Source organism: Equus przewalskii, chromosome 9 (genome assembly GCF_037783145.1).
Source record: "Equus przewalskii isolate Varuska chromosome 9, EquPr2, whole genome shotgun sequence".
In the NCBI taxonomy this organism is placed as follows: Eukaryota; Metazoa; Chordata; class Mammalia; order Perissodactyla; family Equidae; genus Equus; species Equus przewalskii.
The window spans coordinates 56,361,225-56,385,822 of NC_091839.1; the positions used below are offsets into that span (position 1 = coordinate 56,361,225).

General features: G+C 39.9%; 1 protein-coding gene across 6 annotated transcripts in view; it reads right to left on the reverse strand.

Moving 5' to 3' along the window:
• RTN4IP1 (reticulon 4 interacting protein 1) overlaps positions 1-24,598 on the reverse strand; it is a 150,373-nt gene that overhangs the window by 76,869 nt on the left and 48,906 nt on the right. For 4 of the 6 annotated variants that reach the window (XR_011522576.1, XR_011522574.1, XM_070559176.1 and 1 more), the window contains exons 1-5: positions 23,927-24,556; positions 18,676-18,827; positions 17,827-17,895; positions 16,803-16,927; positions 5,744-5,792 (exon numbers count right to left, since the gene is read on the reverse strand). Coding sequence is in view for 4 of the 6 variants with exons in the window: in XM_070559176.1 (XP_070415277.1) it covers positions 5,744-5,792; positions 16,803-16,927; positions 17,827-17,895; positions 18,676-18,827; positions 23,927-24,200 (669 nt within the window). In the remaining 2 variants the exon portion in view is untranslated. Of the gene's footprint in view, positions 1-5,743; positions 5,793-16,802; positions 16,928-17,826; positions 17,896-18,675; positions 18,828-23,926; positions 24,590-24,598 lie in introns of those variants that run through there. The other 2 variants (XM_008542740.2, XM_070559177.1) reach the window with 2 other exon arrangements.

Consider the following 24,598-nt stretch of genomic DNA (forward strand, 5'->3'; position numbering starts at 1 on the left):
CAAGGCTTTGCAAATTCTTTTTTTTTATCAGGTATGAGGACCTTCTTGATCATTTCTCATTGGGGAGGTCTTTTGGCAATGAACACCCTCAGGTTTTATTTGGCAAAATTTTTATTTCTCCATCATATCTGAAGGATAGTGTTCCCAGATTGAGTATTCTTGGCTGAAAGTTTTTGTCTTTCAGAATTCTGAATATATCATTCCATTCTCTCCTAGCCTGTAAGGTTTCTGCTGAGAAATCTGCTGAAAGCCTGATAAGGGTTCCTTTGTAGGTTATTTTCTTCCGTTTTGCTGCCCTTAGTATTTTTTCTTTGTCACTGACTTTTGCCAGCTTTGCTAACATATGCCTTGGAGGTCTTTTTACATTGATGTAACTAGGAGATCTATTAGCTTCATTTACATGTAATGCCAGCTCCTTCTCCAGGTTTGGGAAGTTCTCAGTATTTCTTTGAAAAAGCTCTTTGCTCCTTTCTCCCACTCTTCTCCCTCTGGAATACTTATAACCCTTATGTTGCATTTCCTAATTGAGTCAGGTATTTCCTGGAGAATTTCTTCATTTCTTTTTAGTCTTAGTTTTCTCTCCTCCACCTAAAGCATTTCTATATTTCTGTCCTCTAAATTACTAATTCTGTCCTCTATAATGTCAGCTCTGTTTTTTAAGGATTCTAGATTTTTTAAAATTCTCCTTCACTGGGTTCTTCATCTCAACATTTCTGTTTAGTTTTTTTTAGAGTTTCAATCTCTTTTGTGAAGAATTCCCTCTGCTCATTAATTTTATTCCTGAGCTCATTGAACTCTGAGTTTTCTTGTACCTGGTTGAGTTTCTTTATGATATCTATTTTGAATTCTCTGTCATTTAGATTGCACATTTCTGTGACTTCAAGATTGGTTTCTGGATACTTGTCATTTTCCTTCTGGTCTGGAGTGTTAATTTCTTCATGCTATTTGATGGGGTGGATCTTTGCCGGCACAACAGTGGTAGTATATGGTTGCAGATTCCACCTGCCACCATTGGGGGACAGGAGGTGTGTTTGCTGAGCCTGCTGCATCCCCTGTCAGTTGTGCCTGTCCACTGGAAGTCGTACTGATAGGGCTCTCTGCGCCTGGCCACTTCATATACACAGGCACAGGCAGTCTGACAGGGATCCTCTGCCCTTGCCAACCAGCCAAGCTGGTGCACCAGGTGGGATGGGGGTAACGGGGCACTTTCTTTCCTGCCTGCACTCCTGCTCTTCACTCACTGGCTGCCTGCCTGGGCTCCTCAGCTTGGGGGCGGGTGCAACTCCACGGTGACTTAGCCACATGGTGTGGAGTGGTCTCGTGGACTGGGAGGCAACTCTGAGAGTGAAAGCATTCCCATGGAGGGCTGCCTTTCCACTGTCTCCTCTCAGATCGCAGGGCGGCCACCACATGAGGTCCCACACCCTAGATCACTGCCTCTGGGGAGGGGGAGGAGATCCACTTGTCTCCTTCCACTGCTTCCTCAGGGATCCAGTGCCCCCACCTTCAGACGTATGGCTGCATCGTTCTCTCAGAAGTCTACTGTGTTGTGTGGACGTCCTCCACTGGTTAATGAATGTCCTTTTCATTGTATCTTAGTGGGGACAGCCTAAAGGAACAGCTCACTCTGCCATGATGCTGACATTGCTCCTCTTATGGGGTGCATTTTGATCTGTTTTGTGGGCATGCTTTTTGAAGTGTTTTTATTGTAGATATGTTATTCTATTGTTTATTCTTATAATAACTTCGTGTGGGATTTAACCTTGGTACTCTTCTATTACTCAATTTTTAAATTTTATTAAATATTTTTGTTTTGAAATATAACACACACAGAAAAGTGCACAGAATATAAATGTACAGCTTAACAAATTATTACAAAGCAAATACTATTATAAGCATCACTCAAGATTAAGAACTAGAACACTACCCATGCCCCTGAGCCTCCTCACCTTCCCCCTCCCAATCAAAAGCCCCTCACTCCTTTAGAAGTCATAACCACTATCAGGACTTTTATGACTGTTTTTGTTTTGTTTTGCTTCTTACAAGTTTTACTATTTAGGTAGGCATCCTTAAACACTATTGTTTAGTTTCACCTGTTCTTGAATATCTTAAATGGAATCATATAGATTGTATTCTTTTGTATCTGACTTCTTTCACTAACATTCTGCTTGTGAGATTCACCTACTTCACTGTGAGCAACTACAGTTTTTCCTGCCTATATAATATTCCAGTGTAAGAATATACCACAATTCACTTATCCATTTTACTGTTGGACATATGAGTTGTTTCCAGTTGGGGGATAATATCTGTAATTCTGATACACATCTTTTGGTGAATATGCATGTATATCTATCTACAGGGTATATTCATAAGAGTAGAACTGTGGGGTTGCAATATATATTCAGATTTAGTAGATGGTACCAAATGATTTCCCTAAGTGGTTGTACCAGGTTAGACTCTAACCAGCAGCGTATGATATTTCTCTTTTCTTCCCACTCTCCCTCCTTCTTTTTCTTTCTTCCATTTACTTTTTTTTTTTTTAAGATTGGCACCTGAGCTACCAACTGTCACCAATCTTTTTTTTTTTCCACTTTTTCTCCCCAAATCCCCCCAGTACACAGTTGTATATTTTAGTTGTGGGTCCTTCTAGTTGTGGCATGTGGGATGCCACCTCAGCAAGACCTGACAAGCAGTGCCATGTCCACACCCAGGATCCAAACCAGTGAAACCCTGGGCTGCAGAAGCAGAGCATGTGAACTTAACCACTCGGCCATGGGGCTGGCCCCTCTTCTAGTTACTTATTCATTAACCCACATTAACTGACAGTCTCCGGACTAAGCCCTGGGTATCTATCTTAGTCTGTTCAGGCTACTATAACAAAATACAACAGACCGGGTAGCTTATAAACAACAGAAATATATTTCTCACAATTCTAGAGGCTGGAAGTCCGAGATCAAGGTGTCAGCATGGTCGCTATCTGTTGAGAGCCCTCTTCCTGGTTCATAGCCAGCACCTTCTGTGTCTTCATACGGTAGAAGGGCTAGGGAGCTCTGTCTGGTCTGGTTTTTTTTGGTGAGGAAGATTGGCCCTGAGCTAACATCTGTGCCAATCTTCCTCTACTTTATGTGGGATGCCACCACAGTGTGGCCTGACAAGCAGTGCTAGGTCTGCACTCAGGATTCAAACCTGTGAACCCCGGGCCACCTAAGTGGAGAGTGCGAACTTAACCACTATGCCACCAGGCCGGCCCCCGTTGGGCCTCCTTTATAAGCTCATAATCTCATACATGAGGGCTCTGCCCTCATGACCTAATCACCTCCCAAAGGTCCCATCCTAAGACCATCACATTGGGCATTAGCACCTCAACATATGAACTTTGGAGGGACACAAACATTCAGTATCTAATGGTGAACTAAAAAGAAGTCAAGATCTATATCTCCTAGGAGTCCTCTCTGCTCCCCTAATTCAGTGAGCAGAGGAATGGGAAACTCCAGGACTATCCGAGTCCTCAAAAGATCTGAGGCAGAGTCTGGGGAGGAGCACAGCAGTCAAATTCTCCCTCCCGGAAAGCAACATGGCAGAGACTCTGACTGTGCTGACCAGCCCCATACTGGGGAAAGGGGCTTTCCCTTCACATTGAGGGAGAGTTCATCAAGCCCCTTCCCCGTTAAACATCTGACCACAACGGGAGCAGCCACTAGATGCCCACCTGTTCCTGGAGGCATGGGCACTGTTTGCTTTTTTTTTGAGGTAAAATTCATGTAACACAAAATTCACCATTTTAACAATTTTAAAGTGTATGATTCAGTAGCTTTTAGTACATTCATAATGTGCAACCATCAGCACTAACTGCAGAATATATTCCTCACCCCCAAATTCCACCCAAGCCCATTAAGCAGTCATTCCCCATTCCCCCCTCCCCCAGGCAACGGCAACCACTAACGTGCTTTCTGTCTCTATGGATCTGCCTCTTCTGGACATGATACAAACAGAATCATAGAAAATGTGACCTTTTGTGTCTGGCTTCTTTTGCTCAGCATAACGTTTTGGTTTATCCATGTCATAGCATGCATCAGAACTTCATTTGTTTTTATGGCTGAATAATATCCCATTGTGCGAATACACCAGATTTTGTTTATCCATTCATCAATTGATAGACATTAGGGTTGCTTCCACTTTCTGGCTATTACAAATATTGACATTGCTATAAACATTTGTGGACAAGTTTTTGAATGCATGTTTTCATTTCTCTCAGGTATACACCTAGGATTGGAAATGCTAGGTCATATGGTAATTCTATGTTTAACATTTTAACCAATTGCCAGACTGTTTTCCACAGCAGCTGCACCATTTTACATTCCCACTAGCAATATATGGGGGTTTCAACTTGTCTAATTCTTGACAACATTGTTATTTTACATTTTCTGTTCTTTTTTTTATAGCCATCCTAGTAAGTGTGAAGTGATACGTCATTGTGGTTTTGATTAGCATTTCCCTAATGACTACTGATGTTGAGCATCTTTCCATGGGCTTATTGGCCATTTGTATATCTTCTTTGAAGGAATGTCTATTTAAGACTTTTGCTAATTTTTTAATTAGGTTGTTCATCTTTCTGTTGTTGAGTTGTAATAGTTCTTTACATATTCTAGATACTATACCCTTATTAGATAACTGATTTGCAAATATTTGCTCCCATTCTGTGTTGTCTTTTTACTTGATATTTACTTTCATATTTTCTTGATGATGTCCTTTGATGCACAAGTTTTTAATTTTGATGAAGTCCAATCTAATTTATCTATTTTTTTCTTCTGTTGCTTGTGCTTTTGGTGTCATATCTAAGAACATTTTGCCAAATCCAAGGTCATGAAGATTTACCCCTTGCTTTCTTCTAAGAGTTTTATGGTTTCAGCTCTTACATTTAGGTCTTTGATCCAGTCTGAATTAGCTTTCACATATGATGTGAGGAAGGAGTCCAACTTCACTCCTTTGCATGTGGATATCTAGTTGGCCCAGCACCACTCACTGAAAAGACTATTCTTTTCCTATTTAATGGTCTTGCCACCCTAGTCAAAAATCAATTAACCATAGATGTATGGGTTTATTTCTGGATGGTCAATTGTATTCCATTGATCTATATGTCTATCCTTATGCCAATAGCACACTGTTTTGATTACTGTAGTTTTGTAGTAATAGCTTTAATAGTAAAGTTTTAAAACTGGGAAGTGCAAGTCCTCCAATTTTGTCCCTTTTCAAGACTGTTTGGCAATTTGGGGTCCCTTCCAATTCCAAAAGCATCTAAGGATCAGCTTCTCCATTTGTGCAAAAAAAAGCAGCTGTCATTTTGATAGGATTGCATTGAATCTATAGATCACTTTGGGGGAGTACTGCCACCTCTACAGTATTTTGGCTACTGCATTTCTACATACATTTTAGAATCGGCTTAATCAATTTCTACCAAATTGCGAACTTCCACCTGCCTGTACTGCCATGGTCTTCCTCCCCAAAAGCTTTCCTACATTTGTTACACAGGACATCCACAAACTAACTCAGATATTAAACCACTGGAAAGGTTATCACTTCCTTCTACATTAGAAAATTTCCTTCTTAGAAGAGCAAGCTGAAATCACAGTAAATTTACTGAACCTACCTTCCTCTCAGCTCTTAAAATAATTTACAAAATGTGAATTTGTAGATTAATGAAAATAAGAATTTTCCTAGTCACAAGATAAAGAAATCGTCTTACCTGTATAGCAAAAGTACCAACTCCACCTGAAGCGCCCAAGATTAAAACACTGCAATGCAAAAGAAACTGCAATTAATGAAACTGTTAAGCCAATATAACTAGATAAATAGGCAAGATGTCTTCTGCATGTAACTGGCTCAAAGATAAACATCCCCAAAGCAAATAAAGTCATTCAGCTTCCCAAGATTCTATCACACAAGGATTTTTATTTTAGGTTCACCAAGAAGCTATAAATGCTTAAAGTTAGACATTCTATGAACTCTTTACCAAGAATACCAAATACCAAAAATACCAATAATTTGTATTTTTAAAAGTAGCTCAGATGGTTCTTGGTAGCATCTGCCTTACAATTTTTCTAGGCTAAAATTACCATAGCTCTCTCTATAGGAAGCAGCTCTGGGATTCTTTTCAGTGTGTTAGATTCAGTTGCTCTCTAAGAAAAATCACATTCCTGACCACATTCCTGCCAAAGTGGAATAAAGAATCTTCTGTTCAGACATGTCCCCGCGTCAAGCTCATCAACTTTCACAAATGGAAATCAACCTTATGCTCAATTTGGCTTGGCTCAAAGCCGATGAATCCACCCCATCAGCACAAACACGCTCTGCTCCAGGTTTCCGCCGTTTGCTCACTCCAGCCCTCCTGCCACTCCAGGCCAAGGTGAGCAGCCTGGAGTTTAGGGATGGGGGTGACAGGGTGAACTCTCCGAAATTATGTATCAACTGAAATAATATGCAGAATTTGGTGTGATTATGCATATGTGCATCAGGGAGGAGAGGGATCCAGACCTATCGAGTTCCCAAAGAGGTGCGTGACCCAAAAGAGAATGACTAGTCAAGAATCACTGCTCTGCACACACTTACATCTTATTCTTGAATTAAGCTAGAGCACCAGCAAACCACTTTCCTTGGACTGCAGAGTTTCAGGGCCCCTGAAAACTGTTTGTACTAAACTGCACTTTGCTGTAATGCTACTGATCTAGGCTGAGGGACATTATACAAAGGGACTGTTTGATATTTGATACTACATTAGCTAAGGAAACATGTTGAGAGAATTCTTTATGAGAATTCTCTTGGAGTGCCCACAGAAAAACATTTTTCTGAAGACTACATGGTGGGAGTAGCTGTGCTTACATTTATCTGTCACTGCAAACTGTGTAACTGCTGGTTGTGGGTCCCTCTTTGACTTGTCTGCTAGAAAGTGCAGAGAATTTTATCACTTATCTCTAAGAAGTACACCAGATCTTGGAACATGCACTCTGTCTACAATCTTACCCTAGTTTCATTTTATTTTTTTCTCTTACTCAAATCACAGAAGGCTGTGTGTCGCCCTTTAGATCTTAAAAGTTTTTAGTAAAATTTCTGAGCCAACAGTTCCCTTTGAAATTAATACCATTAAATGTAATTAAAACAAGTCTCCTTGTAAATTATGTTCCTTCTAGAAGAGTCACTTTCAATTTCAAAGAATTATAAATTGTGAAGAATAAAAGAAACTTCAAAGATGAACTCCTGCAAAATCCTTCCATTCACACATTTAATAGCTTTAGTACTTCCTAAATGGGGAAAAAAAGACACTAAAACTGCCTCACAGATACATCCAAAAATTAATTCATCCATGGAATATTTTACCCTCTAACTTTGGCCCACTCTTATAGAAATTTAACTAGTCAAACTCTCATTTAAGTCCTTCATAATCTAATCTTTATCTCAACTCTGACTTCCTCTAACTATTTCCCGAACGGAACTCTCCGCCTCAGCCACTGGGGTCCCCTCCCCCCCCCATGCACGTTGGCCCATTCCTCAGACTCTCACATGCCTTCCCCACCTGCTAAGGTCTGCCTTCCCGTGAAGGCTCACGTCCCAGTTTTCCTGCACTACACCCTGAGACAGCCCCGAAACTGATATCCTTTCACGCATTTGGCATCTGTCACCTTGTTAACTTTCATTCATACGCGTGCTTCCCAAGCTATTCTGCGAGGCTTCAAGGACAGAGGCCTCATTTTATGCCCAGCACTGGGTATACTACCCTGGATGCAGCAGATGCCTGATGAATGTTTCTTGACTTTAAAAATCATCTAAATGAGCATCATATCCCACAATTAAGGCAATAATTGCTACTACCCCAAATGAGGGAATCACCTGGCTATTTGCAAGACGGCATTAAAGTTTCCTCTAGTACAGAAAAGCTTGAAATTAATTTCTAATCCTCTCCCTGAGAATCCTGGATTACAAGGATACCCAATGTAACAGCTGCTTAAGGCTCCAACTGTCAGACACAACTCCGACCTCATTACTGTCAGTTCACTGCTTCCCCACAACTCTTGAGCCAAAGCAGCCTCATTTCTCCAGATGAAAAAGCAAAAAAGTGGTTCACAGCAGTGCTTGGCAGAAGAGGGAGTGGCTGTGCAACAGCAGCTTCAGTTCCTGAGGTTGCCACTTGGTGGCATCCCCCGGTGCAAAACAGGTGAGGAGCACGCCCAGGGAAGGGCTAGCCGCCCTTAGCTGCTCAGAAGCCCTGGGGACGCGGCGTTCTCTGGTCCTCTCAACTCCACGTTTTGTGCAGGTTCAACCAGGGCCCGTACTTCTCTTCAAACAAAGAAAGTCCCAAAAAGGGACAGCAGGCAAAATAAATGTCAAGCCAGCAATAAATCAGATGGTCCTCTATGGTTTGAAGTCCTGGGGCTGAACTCACTGTTCTTGTTGTACTCTTCAAAGCCCTTTCAATACAGAGGAAAATACTGCTGTTGCTACCCCCGGTGGCCTTCACTTAAGCGCTACACAGCGGGAATACTTTCCACCCAGCTTGCTATAATGGCCACACTGTATTTCAATCCTCGCTGAAGTAGAAGCCTGTTTATTATGGTGAAGAACGGTGTGCTGTATTGCTTATTGGTTTATGCAGAGCAAATGCCCAGGAAATGCTCTATTTGCAAAAAGCACTATAATACAAAATTGCCAACATTTTTAGTCACATTACTCTCTTACTTCCTAAGTCCACATATAGAGCTTTCCTGGTCAGTGGGAATTGCACTGTGGCAAATATAAAAGAGATTAGGGGAAGTATGAATAATTATTACACTGCTTATGCATCCTTAAACCCTAAAATCTAATTTCCTCTATCATTTCTGCCCAATCTCTGAATTCTCCCCAAACATACATCAAGGGACTAAAGCAATGCTGGCTTCCTTTCCGTGACTGGGTCACTTTTTGTTTAGCACTTGGGCACCTAAGTTCCCTAAAAACACACTTCCCAGGATTAGTCTTATGAGGCAAGGCATCAACACGCTAACTGCATTATAGATAAAAAACAGATGACACATATGACAAAACAGCAGGAGGTCCAGAAGTAGGAAGTCATCTTTCAAATGTCAATATTCCAGCTTAGCCCCAGAAACCTCTGAATGCCAGGGCTGGGTATCTAGAGACCCAGGTTCTAGTCCCAGCTCTCTCACTAACTGAATCTCTAGGCCTCAGATTCATCACCTGTGAAACGATGATCACAGAGGTGTACTCTAGGAGCCAATGAAAAGGAAAGAATTGGCATTTTCAATCTAATTTAAGCTTATATTTAGTTTCTCCACCTTTCTAACATACAAGTATATGACCTTCATGATTCCCCCCAGACCACATACTTGTGGGGGGAAAAAAGCAACATCACAAGAGTAAAGTGCCCTTTATTAAGTCCTGAGGGCTCAGAAACAAAGATGATTTAAATATAGCTAAATCCTCCATCAGTAAAAACAAATGGTCTTTAAAAAACAAGGATGAGGCTGAAAATGTATAATCTCATTTTTCAGTTTCACATACTACTTTTAAATCTGGGGGAAAAAATGAGTGAAAAATAGCGAAGTATATAATAATATGTTAAGTTTACTCCCCAAAGTGAGTGAGATACTTAATCTGAATACTAGTCATACGCCCATAACCACATTTCGGTCAACAATGGACTGCACATATCATGGTGGTCCCACAAGATTAGTGCCATACAGCGTAGGTAAGTGGTAGGCTGTATCATCCAGATTTGTGTAAGTACGCTCTATGATGTTCGCACAATGATGAAATTGCCTAATGACACATTTCTCAGAAAGTATCCCTGTCATTAAGCAACACATACCTGTAAGTGGAATAGAGCTACAAAACAAATCAACCAGACATCACCAAGACAGCCTGGATTTGTGTGTCCCCTTCTTCTAAGGCTCTATACTGCTTAGACATTCCCCAATTTACAGAAGAGTTCATGTAATTAGCTGCTTGGAACTTAACACATTTTCCCATGAAAACAAAGCTATTTATACATCTTGGCAAGGTGCCCAGGGTAGCCATTTAAAAAGGTTTAGTTAACCCATAATAGACCACGAACCTCATAAATGTATAACAATGGTTCTGTGGGAAATGTATTCAGAATTTCAATCCAGGGTACTGGGAACACATCTCCCCAAATGGGATAAGCAGTGAGAACTGTCCCAAGTCACTGGTTCCTTCAATCTGGTGCAGAACAGAGGGAAGGAAGGATGACAGAGGGAAGGATCATTTACGATGGAAACAATAGGATGGGTGAGAGAGAGAAGTAGCGTGGCCAGAGAAAGATTTACCATGGAGCTGATGGGATTCAGGACATGCTACCCCAAAATATGGCACACTGGCATACAGAATATCTTAAGCTGAAGGATTTGAGAAACGGCACGTGCAAGAAGGACTCTGACCTTCTCCCCTGAAGCTGGTCATAAGAACCACGTGTGAGACGTGTCCTCCCTATACTTGGAGGAAAGGAGCATCCTTAATTCCAAGAGGGAGGGACAGAGAGAGGAATCAGAATGAATAGGCATTGTTAAGTTTCTCCACTTTACTACACTTAGCTCATACCTTTTGTCCTCTCACATTTTTTTACAGCTCTCCACTCTTCACCAATCACAGCACAAAAAAGCTCAGGTTTAACCACTTCTTCAGGTCTTCATTTCCTTATGAAGGCTCCTACGTCACATAAACCTTGTAATAAATAAATTTGTGTGATTTTCTCTTGATCATCTGTCTTCTGTTACAGGGGCTCCAGCTAAAAACTTAGAAGAGTAGAGGAAAAAGATATTTTTCCTCCCCTACAGAGCCAATGAAGCTTAAGCTTTGGGCCCTTGACTTACACAAGGCCCCAAGAAGAGCCCCAGCGATACCTTTGTGTGGACGTATGTTTTTGTAAAATTTGCAAAAGTAAAATATGCTAATGAAGGGTAGCAGAATACGCCAACCCAAAATATACCACTCTGGCATAAGGATTATTTTGAGCTGAAGGCAACTGAGAAGAAGTAGATACAAGAAAGCTCTCCACACTCCTCCTATTTGCCCCCTGAAAGCAGGACATAAATTTACAAAGGTGTCCCTCCTCCATTCTCTACTAGGAAGGACAAAAGTTAATCTCTGGAGATAACTTTCTGACCCCTATAAATGGAGAAGGCACCAACTTAAATCTGCCTAACAAACTTCACTTTTGCTTTTCCTAGTAACCTGTTCACCACTGACCTTCCCAGCAAGCTTCTCTCTTTGGCTGATGATGGTATTTTCACCTGAATTCTAAGCCACCTCTTTGAGTTACTCATTTTTCCCTGGGTATCGCCTATGTATACCTGAGGTATACATGTTAATAAACTTTAGTTTGTTTTTCTCGTTAGTCTGTCATTTATTACAGCGGTCTCGGCAGAGAACTCAGAAGGGTAGAGGGAAAATGATTTTTCCTCCCCTACTAACCCCATCAGTTGAAGTTGCTGTCTCTTTCCACTCCTACACTCCCTCCATTATGTGTCCCCTCTTGTCAGGTGATACTAGACTTGGCTGAAGGGAAGGTGATTTGGAAATCCATTTGCTTTGGGTTTAGTGGGAAATACTGATGTGGTTCACGGTAATTTCTGAGTAAAGTAAAGTTATTACAGCCTGTCCCCATTGAAGAATGCCTTCCAGGCATATTCCTACTTCCCACTAAGTCGACAAAACAAGGCATCACGATATTTAGTTATGATAAAACTGAGTATCATGTTACCTGGCACTGGAGTAACGAAGAAGAGTAACGAAGAAGAAACATGGTTAAACAAGGTTTGAGATGTACAGAACCAGAAGATGGCCTACGGAAAATTCTTCCAATTAAAAGACATGTAAAAACTTACAATACTCCACTAATAAACTTAATTCATATATCAGGACCCACAAAATGGAGGCTGCCCCAGTGGCCCAGCCACGTTACAAATCTAAACCTAAGTCAGCCCGTACTTACCGGAAATGCCTCCCTGTCACGTAAACCTAACACCAGTCACAATCCAGCTCAGCTGTAGCTAGCTTACCTGACCCGAGGAAACAGGACCTGCCAGCCTTAGGAGGAAATTCCAGTCTCCTAGCCAATCATGTCTTAGTTCTATGTGTCTCTTCTAACGCTCTATAAAACTTGCTCATGCAAATCCCTTGGGAAGAGCACCCCACTGCTTGTTAGGCACTGGACTCCCCCAATCCACCGATGGTTTGCCCCTAAATAAAGGACAGACTGGTGACTAAATTGTATTATTTTTATTTGACACCACTGTTGGGAAAATATCAACAACAAACTAGTCAATGAGGGTTGTCAATTAAAACGTAAAAGTATTTTAGGCTTATTCACTGCACAAGAAAACTTGAAATGCCTTGAAATCTTGCAGTTTATATATTAAAGAAACTAGGAAGACATTTTTCCAAATTTGACAACAATCCTAAATTTTACTTGACATGAACAATAATGAGTCGTACAGCGGAAGGGGAGGGAGCAGGGTTGGGAAACAATATCAGGTTTTGGCTTAAGGGAAATCACAGTTCACTGATGTTAGGAACATAGAGGAAGAGTCAGGGTGGTAGTCAGTTAAGTCTTGTTTTGCATAAGTTGAGTTTCAGATATGAGGGGACATCTAACTGGAACTCAGTGGAGAGGCTGGGGTTAGAAACAGAGATCTGCAAGTTACCAAAACACAAACAGAAGCTGGGAGTAGATGGGATAACCCTGGGAGCAGAGAGGAGTGGATGATGGAGTGGGACACTGGGAAAACAGTAACAGTGAAAGGGCTGGAGGAAGAAGGGGAGCCTTTAAAAGTGATAAGAACTGGTCTAAAAGGCAAGGAGAACACTAAAGAGTCTAGTGTTCCTGAAACCATGGGAAAAGTGAGTATTAAGGAAGTGGTGAACAGTGCCAGACATCTCAGAGAGGTAAATCATAACGAGAACTGAAAAGCATCATTGGGTTGGTAACTCAGTCAACTATGACCCAATGAGAACAGCTGCAGCTGAATGGCGAGGCTAGAAGCTAGATCACGGTGCACCAAAGAGTAAATGTCTTCTAAACTTCACAAGAACAGTTACCCTGGTCACCTAGAAAACTAATCTGTAAAACACAAATTGCCAGCAAAGAGTTTTCCACCAGTTCCTTTAACTGAGCCCTCCTGGAGCTCCCTGGAAAACAGGCCCAAGAGTAAAGGGAAGATTTATTTGCATCACACTGGCCAGGCCACAGCCTCCTCCCTCCCTGTTCTCTTCTTCTCAAGCCCAGGATTTCTCCAAGCAAGTACACTGCAAGGGTTTGTTTCTCCTTCCCCTTACCCCTCTAACCCTACCACCTAGTCAAGCACAAATGAAAATCCAAGTCCACAGGGGTGGTGGGTGGTGGGATGAAGAGCAGGCAGGTGAAGGAATCTGGAAGAAGGAAGCTGTTATAATTACTGATATAAAGTATATGTGTATGGGGGGAGAGGGGGAATCCAATGTTTGTAAATTTGAACCTGTCTAATTCTATAAACAGAATTAATCAGATACCTAATTTACACTTACATGACAAAAGTTTACCGTCATAAAGCCTAATCTCAAAAAACAAACAGTGGAAAGCATTCCTAAATTCATTGAGTTAAGTTTCAAGTATACACAACTTAAAAGTGAAATTTATTTTGTGGAGGAGGAATGGTTCAACTTCTAACACTTTCTAATACTTCTGTCAAACAGAGGGAAGTACAACTTTCCACAAGAGACGAATTTCAGGCAGAGCATGAAATATTCGAGTTGCACCATGACACTACCAATAAATATAACCACCAGACTGGACTGTTTTTTAAAAGTATCTGGTGTAACCACTTTTCAAAAAACTTCTATTCATCTTGAGGGCCCTAAGTTATCTATGTGTTCCTACTGAATAAATCATAAAGAAACTATGGATGGGCTGATAACAAGGAAATCATTTCATCTGACATTTTCTAGTGATACTGCAGTGTGAGCAAAAATGACATCGTATCACACCAATATTAAATTATCCCCTTGGTTCACTGATGCTCAGTTGTTGCAGAAATATAATTATATAACAAAGAAGGAAAAGGTAAATACACCAAACCCTTAGAACACTTTGTCTTAATTTCAAAAAGCTGTTTGTTATAAAGAAATCCTGTAAAATCTTCCAAGGTGCTATGGGTGTTTTTGTCATCATCAGTTTTGCTTTTTTCAAATTAATTGGTTAGAAAAACAGCCTATTAGTTCTTTATAACAAACGCTGACTCGCTTTGTGCAGGATAAAGAGTGCCTCAATGCCAACAGCTAACAGAAAAAGAATAATTATTGCCTAGAGAAGCCAAAATATACTCCACCAATCACAATAAACAGTCAAATTGAAAAAAGCCACTTTGGACCCTGAAACCTCTGGTTTACGTATAATAAAATCCCACTATACTAGTAATTTCTTCATGTAACAGTATTTTTTACAGTATTTTAAAGTGCTCACATCTCCCCCGCGATTCTCACAGTAACGAGTTGAAGAGATAGGCCATTACTACACCCACGTGTAGTAATTTCAGTAAACTTAGATTTCTCAGAGCACCAGGGGCCAAGATCTCACTGCCACTCAGAACAAAGGCATCCCAAAGGTCACCACACACATGGGAACTCGGCAGAAGTCCACAATGTATGCTGGTGAAGCTCCTGACAATAGACTGCGCTCTAGTGTGGGTAACATGCAGCTGAATCAATGAACAGATGCAACTCAATATAATATATAAATCAACTTTAGAAGGTATCAAATTTTCCACTTCCCAAAGCTCCCCTAACAACTCATACTGTCCTACACTCAGGATCTTGGACTAATCTGCAAAGAGACCAAAAATAGCATGCCTGTGGTCACCTGATTAGTTCGTAGCAGAGTGGAGAGTAGGGCCAGGGCTCTAGTTCCCCAGTTCCAAGCCATTATTGCTTCAGCAGAGGGTAACACAGTAACGAAGAACGACCCACGAAGCCAACAATTAACTGGGGCACAGCCCTGTGTAGCTGAGAAGAGACAGCTAAATCTGTTTCTAAACTGTTTTCTACACAATACTAAAAAAAAGTATACCTGGAGAGCCCTGAATGGGCAAAAGGAATGAGAGCTCTCTAACTGTAACGCACATACAGTCATGCAGGCATAGAAAGTCTACTGTTTTTAAGGAAAAACAAAACCAAACAAAGATCAATGCCATTGCAGAGCCTACAATAATAAATGTCTAAAAGTCCTGAACGAGATTTTTGCAAGGTTATTAACTAAGACAAACCATTAGAAAAATCTATGTGGTCAAACCAATTTAATTTAAACGAAGTGTTTGACCGAAATAGCAACATCAAGAAAGATAAGCCCAAAAAGCTTAAAAAATAAACAGGGTTGACCCTAAGAATAAATATTTGCCCTGAATTCTACGATAAAGGGTAGCACTTCATTAGATGAGTAGCCTTCACACTGCTTTCAGAAATACAGCTATTAAGCTCTCATTAAATTCACTGCTCTCTATAACCCAACACATTAAATGTAAAGTACAATGTTCCACGACAACAGGAATATAGAATGACACAGACTTTATTTTACCTGCACAATCCTTAGTAATCAAAAAACTAAGTTATTTTAATTTATTAAAATTTGACCTATAGCTCTCTCCTTCATCACAATCATGAAATGGTTCTTAGTACCTAGCTTTCTCACCAAAAAATAAAAGCATCGGTTTTCTCTATGATGCCAACTTTCTTAAATACAAAGAATAAATCTCATGGCAAATAATAGTAGACACCATTTATTGAGTGCCTCACGTGTCACAACCTGTGCCACTAGTTTTTATGCATTATCTCATCTAACCCTTAAAACAAAAGTCACAAAAGAGAAGTGACTGTGTGAGCCACCCAGCTAGAAAGCAACAGAATCTGGATATGAACTCAAGTACATCTAAGACATTTTTACTCACTGTCTTATTGCAAATTCAACCAATCAAACAGTCCAGGCCCTGAAGCACCAGAATTGATCTAAAGGCTATCAAGCACTGAGCCTAAGAGAATTCAAGAATCTTCAACAGTGTTTTGCAGTCCCTTTATCTCTGGTTTTCAGAGAAATATGAAAGTGCGAGAGCAACTCCAAGGCAAGGTTGGAAAAATACCTGCACTTTGACATCATTCTCTAGAAACTGTATGGGGTCCATTCTTAACCTTTTCAGGAATCTGATAAAAGCTATGGATTTGATAAAAAGCTATGGATCGGGGCTGACCCCGTGGCCGAGTGGTTAAGTTCGCGCGCTCCGCTGCAGGCGGCCCAGTGTTTCGTTGGTTCGAATCCTGGGCGCGGACATGGCCCTGCTCGTCAAACCACGCTGAGGCAGCGTCCCACATGCCACAACTAGAAGGACCCACAACGAAGAATATTACAACTATGTACTGGGGGGCTTTGGGGAGAAAAAGGAAAAAAATAAAATCCTTAAAAAAAAAAAAAAGCTATGGTTAAAAGCTTTGTATGTGAAGAGATTCACATGCAAAATTTTGCATTATTTTAGAAGTTTCAGACTCCTAAAGTCCATCTACACATTTCAATTTTAAAATTCCCATTTGATTGGACTAAGAATCAACAGAATGAGGTTAAGGAAGTGCAAACTGACACAAATAAGAGTTCTTTGGAAATTGTTTTAAATATTAGCACAACTCTACTCATGTCAATGATCCTAGTTTTAATGCTTCAGACAAATCTACTACAAAGACCTCATAGAAGAAGAGTTTTAGATGCCACCACTGATACTTACCGTTTTCCTGTGCAATTCTTATCATTCAGGCCGCCAACCTTGTTTATGGCAGACCAGGCTGTGAGAGCCACATATGGCAAAGAGGCAGCTTGAGTATGAGTGAGAGATCTGGGCTTGTGAGAGACCTAGATTTAAAGACAACAGTCAAAAATAAGCAATGATTTGCAAACCTTTGAACACAATTAAGTACATTTTCCTTCATAGGAATCCAACTATTTTCTGAGAGAAGTCTTGAACATTCTGCCAGGTTCAGTGTTTACTGCATACCCTACTCCAAGATGATCCCTAAGGAGTATTCTCCAAATGAGTCACCCTGCCTCGCAGAGGTTCAGGAATGCTTTATGGGCTACATTGTCAGATACAGCTGCTTATGCTTCATAAAAAGACCACATGCGACATCCCCATTAGTCCTGACTATACCCAGAAATAAATCCAAATAAACCTTGAGCCCTCATAAACACATTCTAATTTGTTTTTGAGATCAGCTGTTTCCTTTATTCCCATTTACTGGAAGGTAATCTTTCCAGGCTTTTTCTAATCTCAGTAATACCCTATTTTCCCTTCCTGCCCTCCCTTCTATAGCCAATTTCCTCAATGTTAACCCCTTCCTCTCTATTCAAATTGTCAAGCCTCCTGACTGCATTTGATTAGACTCCTGTTTTTAAAGTTATTTGAAGCAGCTTGATACTTCATGCTTCTGTTTATGATTAATCGGTATGCTCCATTTGGTATATTTGGTTTCAACTACTTATACTGGGTAAAACCAAGAAACACATCAGGGCTTCCAGAACTCACTCCAAGTCCTGGCTCCACAAGACAAAGAGAACTGCTCTGGCGGGCAGTGTCATTAAATGACATCAAACACTTTGTAAATCTTTCAAAAATTCCTACTCTCTATCAAAACTACCATAAAACTACCATAAAACATGAACCCCATCTGAAAAATAACCAATTATTTAAGAGATCTTGGACAGTCTTTGCTTATACTTTCCAAGGGCATTTCAGCACAGAATTGGCAAGTTACCTCATTCCCACTGACTACAACAAACTCCGAGAGCGTGCCTTGTTTCCAGGGAGGAACCGCAGCCCAGACCTGAAACACACACACACACAATTTCATTAGAAACAGATCTTTTTTAACCAAAGCCAAGCATGAGGGTGTTCCCCAGTACATACCTCACTCTGTGAAAAAAGCACCAGTCATCAATACGCCAAGCAAAAGAGTTATTTACACATGATATAAATGTATCACTTAGTATGATTCTGGATTTATCAAGTCAAACCACACTAGAAGCAGATGCCAGTAAATCCTGCTGTATTTAGTGACTACCTAGAGTATCAGAAAGAGGACAGCCACTTGGGGCTTGAATCCCGGCTCCACCACTCAAGAGCTGTGGGACCTCTTTATAGCCTGGCTTCCTCATCTGTAAACTGGGCCTAACTGAACTTACTTCATGGGGATTAAACGAGTTATTTCATGGAAAGCAACTACAACAGTGTTAGCTATTATTATAAGCTCACTTTAATTTCTTGGCATAAAAGTTCAAAGTGACAAGTGACAGCTGATTACACCAAACTTTAGCTATTTTAAAACCATCTAACCCATAAAGAAGAAATTGTCGTTTAAAGACTCTTTCAAGAAAAAATAAAAAAGTACCAATCATACACATTTTAAAGTCTTGCAATTCTTAAGCACTAGACTTAGAAAGCTCCAGTACAGTCATGCTATTTTGACAGAACCAAGAAAACGAAGGTCCTAGCCAAAGCTCAGTATATTTGCTGAAAATAAGAAAAAGGTCAATGACATGGAATATACTTCCAAAAGAATGAAATTTGCATATTTAGAAAGGAATAGAGGCATTCTCTGACTCACCTCATCTCCAGGCTTGAAGTACCTCACATCAAGTCCACATTCCATCACCACACCAGAGACATCCCGACCCAGAGTCAGGGGAAACTCTTCTCCTTTGGTTCTAATATGTAAAGGATCACGTTTCATATTTAAAGCTGTAGCTCCATAACCACCTATAAAATACAATTTATGGGTTGGTTCCTCCAAAAGAATGGGATAACTTAAAAATCTACTATAGGGTTATAGGTCAGGTACCATTCTAGATCCTCAGAACATAGATTATAAAGTAATCGACCTTAGAATTTTTTACCACGACACAGGAAAGCATAAAAACAATGAGTGCTGTTTCTTTCAAAGAAAATTACTTGGAAAGTTATAATCACTTGTTAAACTAAAGCTACTATTGTTCAAAATGTTTTTGAAATTCCCATTTTGAAACTGTCTCCAGAACTTTCAGTATTTTGTTTTATACAGTTTTACTTTGTTCTTTGAAGATGGTTTCTTTATTAATTTATTAATTCATGAACTTTTTATACAACGAAGTTGTTTGGTGCCAAGTCTGGTGAAGAAGATAAATGCTAAAGCTGTTTGAAGTTAATAAATAAATAAGGCACAGATATGGTGTCTGACATTGACACTGGTCTATGAGTAATGGTCCCCACCTCCCAAAAAATGTTTCTAGAACATCTTTGGATCAAGTGCATAGATTCCCGAGTGGAAGATAACCACCTGGCTGCATCTGTTCTGATATGTATAATAAAGCAGTTAACTTGATTTAACCTATCTTTTTATTTTTAAGAATATTTACATAAATATCAGCTAAGTAGAGCTGAAAATACTCTTCTGATCATAGTATTTTCGTTCAAATAAATTGGCTACTCTATCTACCACAATCCAAAATAGTTTATTCCACAGCTTTAACACATAAAATGGCTTTTCTAATGCACAAAAGTATCTGTTATAGTCTCTTCTGCTTGACATCTTTCTGGGAGAACATTTCTGCTATTCAAGATAAGTACCCTTCAAGATAAGCTTACCTTCCCAGGTCATGTACCACAATCTATGCTTCGGAATCACTAAACCACTCTGTAAGTCTCCTCTTTCCCCCACCCACTCTCAGGGACAGTACAACATTAGATCTTAAGGATGAGGAGAAACCAGCAGAGGAGCCTGAGAAGGCTTGGCCAGTGAAGAGGTGTCTAGAGAGTCAAGGGAAGGGGTTGTTTAAAAAAATCAAATGCTGTTGACAGGGAAGACAGTTCTTCAAATAAGATCAAAAGCTGACAACAGCCTTTCAAAACAAAAACCAACCCAAAACAAAAGACTGGACCCAACAACACAGAGGTCTTTGGTGACCTTGACAGGAGCACTCACTGTGGCATAGGGTGACAGGATGGGAAGTGAGAACATCCAACTCTTTCAAATAGTTCCGCTATACAGGGGAAGAGAGAAATGGCACAGTGGCTGGAGGGGAGCAACAGAGATGGAGAGAGGATCTTCTAGTGTATTTTTCCTCTCTTTAAGATGGGAGAAATAAGGGCAAGTTCGTATGCTAATGGGAATGCTTCAGTAGAAAGCAGAAGACTGAAGATGCAGAAGAGAACTGCTGAAACAATGCTCCTGAGGAGGCTCAAGGGGATGGAATCTAGAATTCAGGTGGAGGGCTGGCCTTAGATGGGAGCAATGACAGCTAATCCACACAGCAGGAGGGAAGATGGAGGATACAGGGAGAGATGCTGACAGGTGGGTAGCTTGAAGCAGTTGTTTTTCTAATAAAAAATCAAGACACAGGGGAGAAAGTGTTTGAGACTGAGATAGTTCCAGAAAATCTAAGCTGATGACCATCATGCCAACATTACCCAGTTACCATCTGGCTGGTTAGAGTACACTCCATCAGGGAAAAACACAACTTCACATGTAACACTCATAAAAGTCACATGTTTTACTTTTCCTGTCTTACATTCCTCTTCTACCACTAAAACACAATGAAATAATCATTCACTGAAATTCCTATGTGGTTTGAGCAGAAGAAGTGGGCATTAAGCCATGCCAAACTTTAGCTGCTGTTTCAGAGCTGCAAAAAGACCAGAGGCCTCTCTGAGGTACAGAGCCTGCAGGGTAAAGGCTGTTTAAACAGTTTTCTTGGTCACCTGGATATGCTAATACATCAACTGAGCAGCCCTGGCTCACTGGTACTGGCTAAACTAGCCCCAGATCCAGAATGCAGCTCGTAGTTAGTAAATGAGAACCCACTGGGTGACACAAATGAATGGGAGCCCTTAGGAGCTTCATCCCATTGTTAGAGGTGGCCAGTGTGACTGGCTCAGAGAGTTGGAATGATTTGGAAAATCCTAAATCTATCATCAGTTTCAAAGACTTTAAGCCTATCTCAACAAACCAAGTTTTGTTGGTATGATGCTGGTGGCTGTATTTTTTTTCCTACCTTAAAGTTATTCATTTCTTTAGCCATTTATATTTATGATTTTATGTCCAATAATTGTGGCCATCTCCAGAAAAACAGCCTGCCTTCATCTCTCAAAATGAAGTAGACATGTCCTTGCTTTCTTGTCAAGGGAAATAACTGCTGCCTACAGTTTACAATCTTCTACTCATTATTTTATTTCCCCAAGCTACCATTTCAGCTATCTTCCGCAACAACAATCACACTTTCTCAAAAAAGAATCCATGAGCAGGAAATAAAGAGGATAATTTGCCAATAATATTACCCAGTCAAGTCATAAAAAACTATGATGTCTCAAGAATACTGTATAAAAGTAAAATGTATTATAGTATTATATTATTAAATAGCAGCTGAGAAAGCCCAGATCCAGCCATTCAACTGAAATTAAAATGTACACAATACAAACTGTGCATGTGCATTCAAAGAAATGAAAAGTTGACAGATCTAAATGAAGACAAAATGTAAAAATTACTCATGGATAAGATACTGCTAATTTTAGTTTGCAACCTTAAGTTAGAATGAAAATATAAAATGACATAAAAATGACTGAATGACAGCTTCCAGTATAAATGGAATAAAGTAAAACAACATGCCCAACTAGCAGTAGCAATTATTACTTCAAAGCAAACAAAAAGAATACAAATGTGGATTTTGTGAGGCAATCATAGTAAAGTCATTTCGATCCATTAATAGAGCTCTCTAGCTACAGACACTTTAAGAGTCAAAGTCGTTCCCCAAAACCTCGTCCCTGAAAGGAAACATGTAATAGTGATTCTTCATGTTGTCTAGATTGGCATTGTCCAACAGAAATAGAACGCAAGCCACATATGTAATTTAAAATTTTATACTGGCCACTAAAAACGTAAAAAGAAACGAGTAAAATTGATGTTAATATTTTACTTAATATACCCAAAATATTAGCAAGTCAATATGTAATCGATATAAAATTACTAGACATCTTACATTCTTTTTTTCTTACTAAGTCTTTGAAATCCAGGGTGTGTTTTACACTAACTGCACATCTCAATTCAGATTAGCTACATTTCAATCGCTCAGTAGCCACATGTGGCTAGTGGCTACTACACTGGGCAGCACAGGTCTGGATATATTCACTCAGGTAGAAATAGCAGCATTAAAAATTGGAGATAAAAAACCTAAAGACAGTGAAACTAGACTTTATTTCCCTAATCCAGCAGTTCTCCAAGTTTTTACATCCCCACGATCTTTTTGAGGAGTCTAAGAGGTCCCTTCTTTTCCAACTTCCTATGTGAGGCTGGCTTTTCTTCACTTACTTCAAATAACATATTGCAACAGATTGAATACAGAAATACACATGAAAATCCACCTGTCTTATTAAACCAGAATGCAACAGTGTAAAACAGTGCTACTCTTCTCACTGATTTTTTTGGCTTACTTTGGGAAACACAGTTATTTTTCACTCTAAGTAAGCACTGTGAAGGTAGATCCTATGCTCTGTCAACTACTACCTGTCTCAGTGCTTTGCACATGCAGCTGTCTCTCAGTTATTATTTTCATGTCATTTTATATTTTTATCCTGATTCAATTTTGTAATGTTAACACAGTTTACTGTGTCTTGAAATAAATTAATATACTAAAACTTCTATTCTAATAAGGTAAATATTGATAGCTATAACTCACATAAACAAAAGCCCAATAACTATTGAGTATAAAGACATCTTAAGACTGAAACATTTGAGAACTGCTCTCTTAATCTAGCACGCGACTCCTGCAAAAAAAAAGAGGAAGAAACGAAGTCAAAATCTCAACACTTTCATATTTCTCTACAAATTCCACAAAATGATGCATTCTTTCATGAATCTTGATTTTGTAATTGGATATGTATACGAACAAAGCAATTTAACTCATCACGCATAGTTCACATAGGATAATTATCATTGAGGTTATCTGATAAGTAGAGCTGTAGGTTTACACACAAGGTCTTCAAAACACAGACCCATGGTTAAATTAAACCGCATCTGGCGGCTTTAGTTAGAAGACTTGGTTAATTGACCAATCATCCCAAAAGATGTTTTTTGATGTTTTCAGAAGACATGGATGAGTTCCCATAAGCAATACTTTTGTCATTCTTTTCCAAAGTTAAAGTAATTCACAAGTAGTAATCAATCTTCTCAGCACTATAATAATTGCATAGTATATAATATTTAAGGAATACAGTGCTCTCCAAGCTTTGTCAATATCCCAAGCAGAAATTGAGATGACAACATTGTTCCTATTCAGGCTGGTGCCTAACAAGAAAGTGTATTTCAACTGCCCAGGGCAGAATGCAACCGCAGAAATGAGGAAAGTACTGTCCACATCCTGGCATCCTGACCTGCTGCTTTGTCCACTGTACCAATAAAGAAAGCTGTGAGTAGCAGGAGAGCAAAGAATTATTATAAAAACGCAAATTGTGAACTGACATGAAAACATAACCATACCTCTAAAACCTGTGATGGACCTCAGAATACCACAAAGTTCCCAGGAGAGTATACCAGAAAGTTAGCTGTGGACAAAACTCTCAAGTCCCAATTTACATTTTAAGGAAGGATGGAAGCAATTCAAACATATTTTGTAAAAGATTAAAGTTTATGGACATTGCAATTTCAAAAAACTTGGAAATAACATCTGCTGAGACACTATCAAAAACCTAAACAACTCCTTTATGTTAACCAAAGAACTGTAGTCAAATAACAACTGATCTTTTAAAACTGATCCCTGATGAAATTCTCTGAGGAACTAAAAAAAACAAAGAAAAAGAGAGGTAATGAGGAATGTCTTTTGAAAACTTACTTCTCATATTAACATCTATAGGATTCACACTCGCAGCGTGAACTTTGATGATGACTTCATTTGGATAGTGTATGATGGGTATCATCATGTTCTGAGTAAACCGAAGCACTTCATTATTCCCATATTTATCTATCACCCAAGCCGGCATGACAGTGCTCCTTGAAGAGGTAGTACTAATCTTTCTAGCTGAAGACTTTTGTACAACTTGGCTTCTCCAGAAGCAAACCGCAGTACAGGCATGTCTCCGAAGTATACACGTCTTCAGAAATTCCATTGCAAACAGTGGTTGAACGGCGTGCCCTAATTAAAATGCACTTAGTTTGGATCAAACTCTCATCCCCGAATTTGGCCAAATTCTGCCAAATACACTGGCCGATTTCAAAGTTGAAAATTCAAAAATGACGTTAGCTCAATGGAGCGAATGAATGAAGAATATGGAACTATTCTATTCGCATCTGCAATGCTCCAATTAACTTTCCAGTCAGTATTTTGTCCATTCTCCTCCTCCCTTCCAACCCACCCTCCAACAAAAACAAACTCCCTAGAACCCTGCCCTCTCCCGGGAGCCCTCGGTGGGACAAGCCGACTCCGCTCGCGATCCGGACGCCACAGAGGACCAGACGCTCCCAGCTTCCCGCCGCGACCCTAGCTCGGAATCTCCTTGTCACCCAC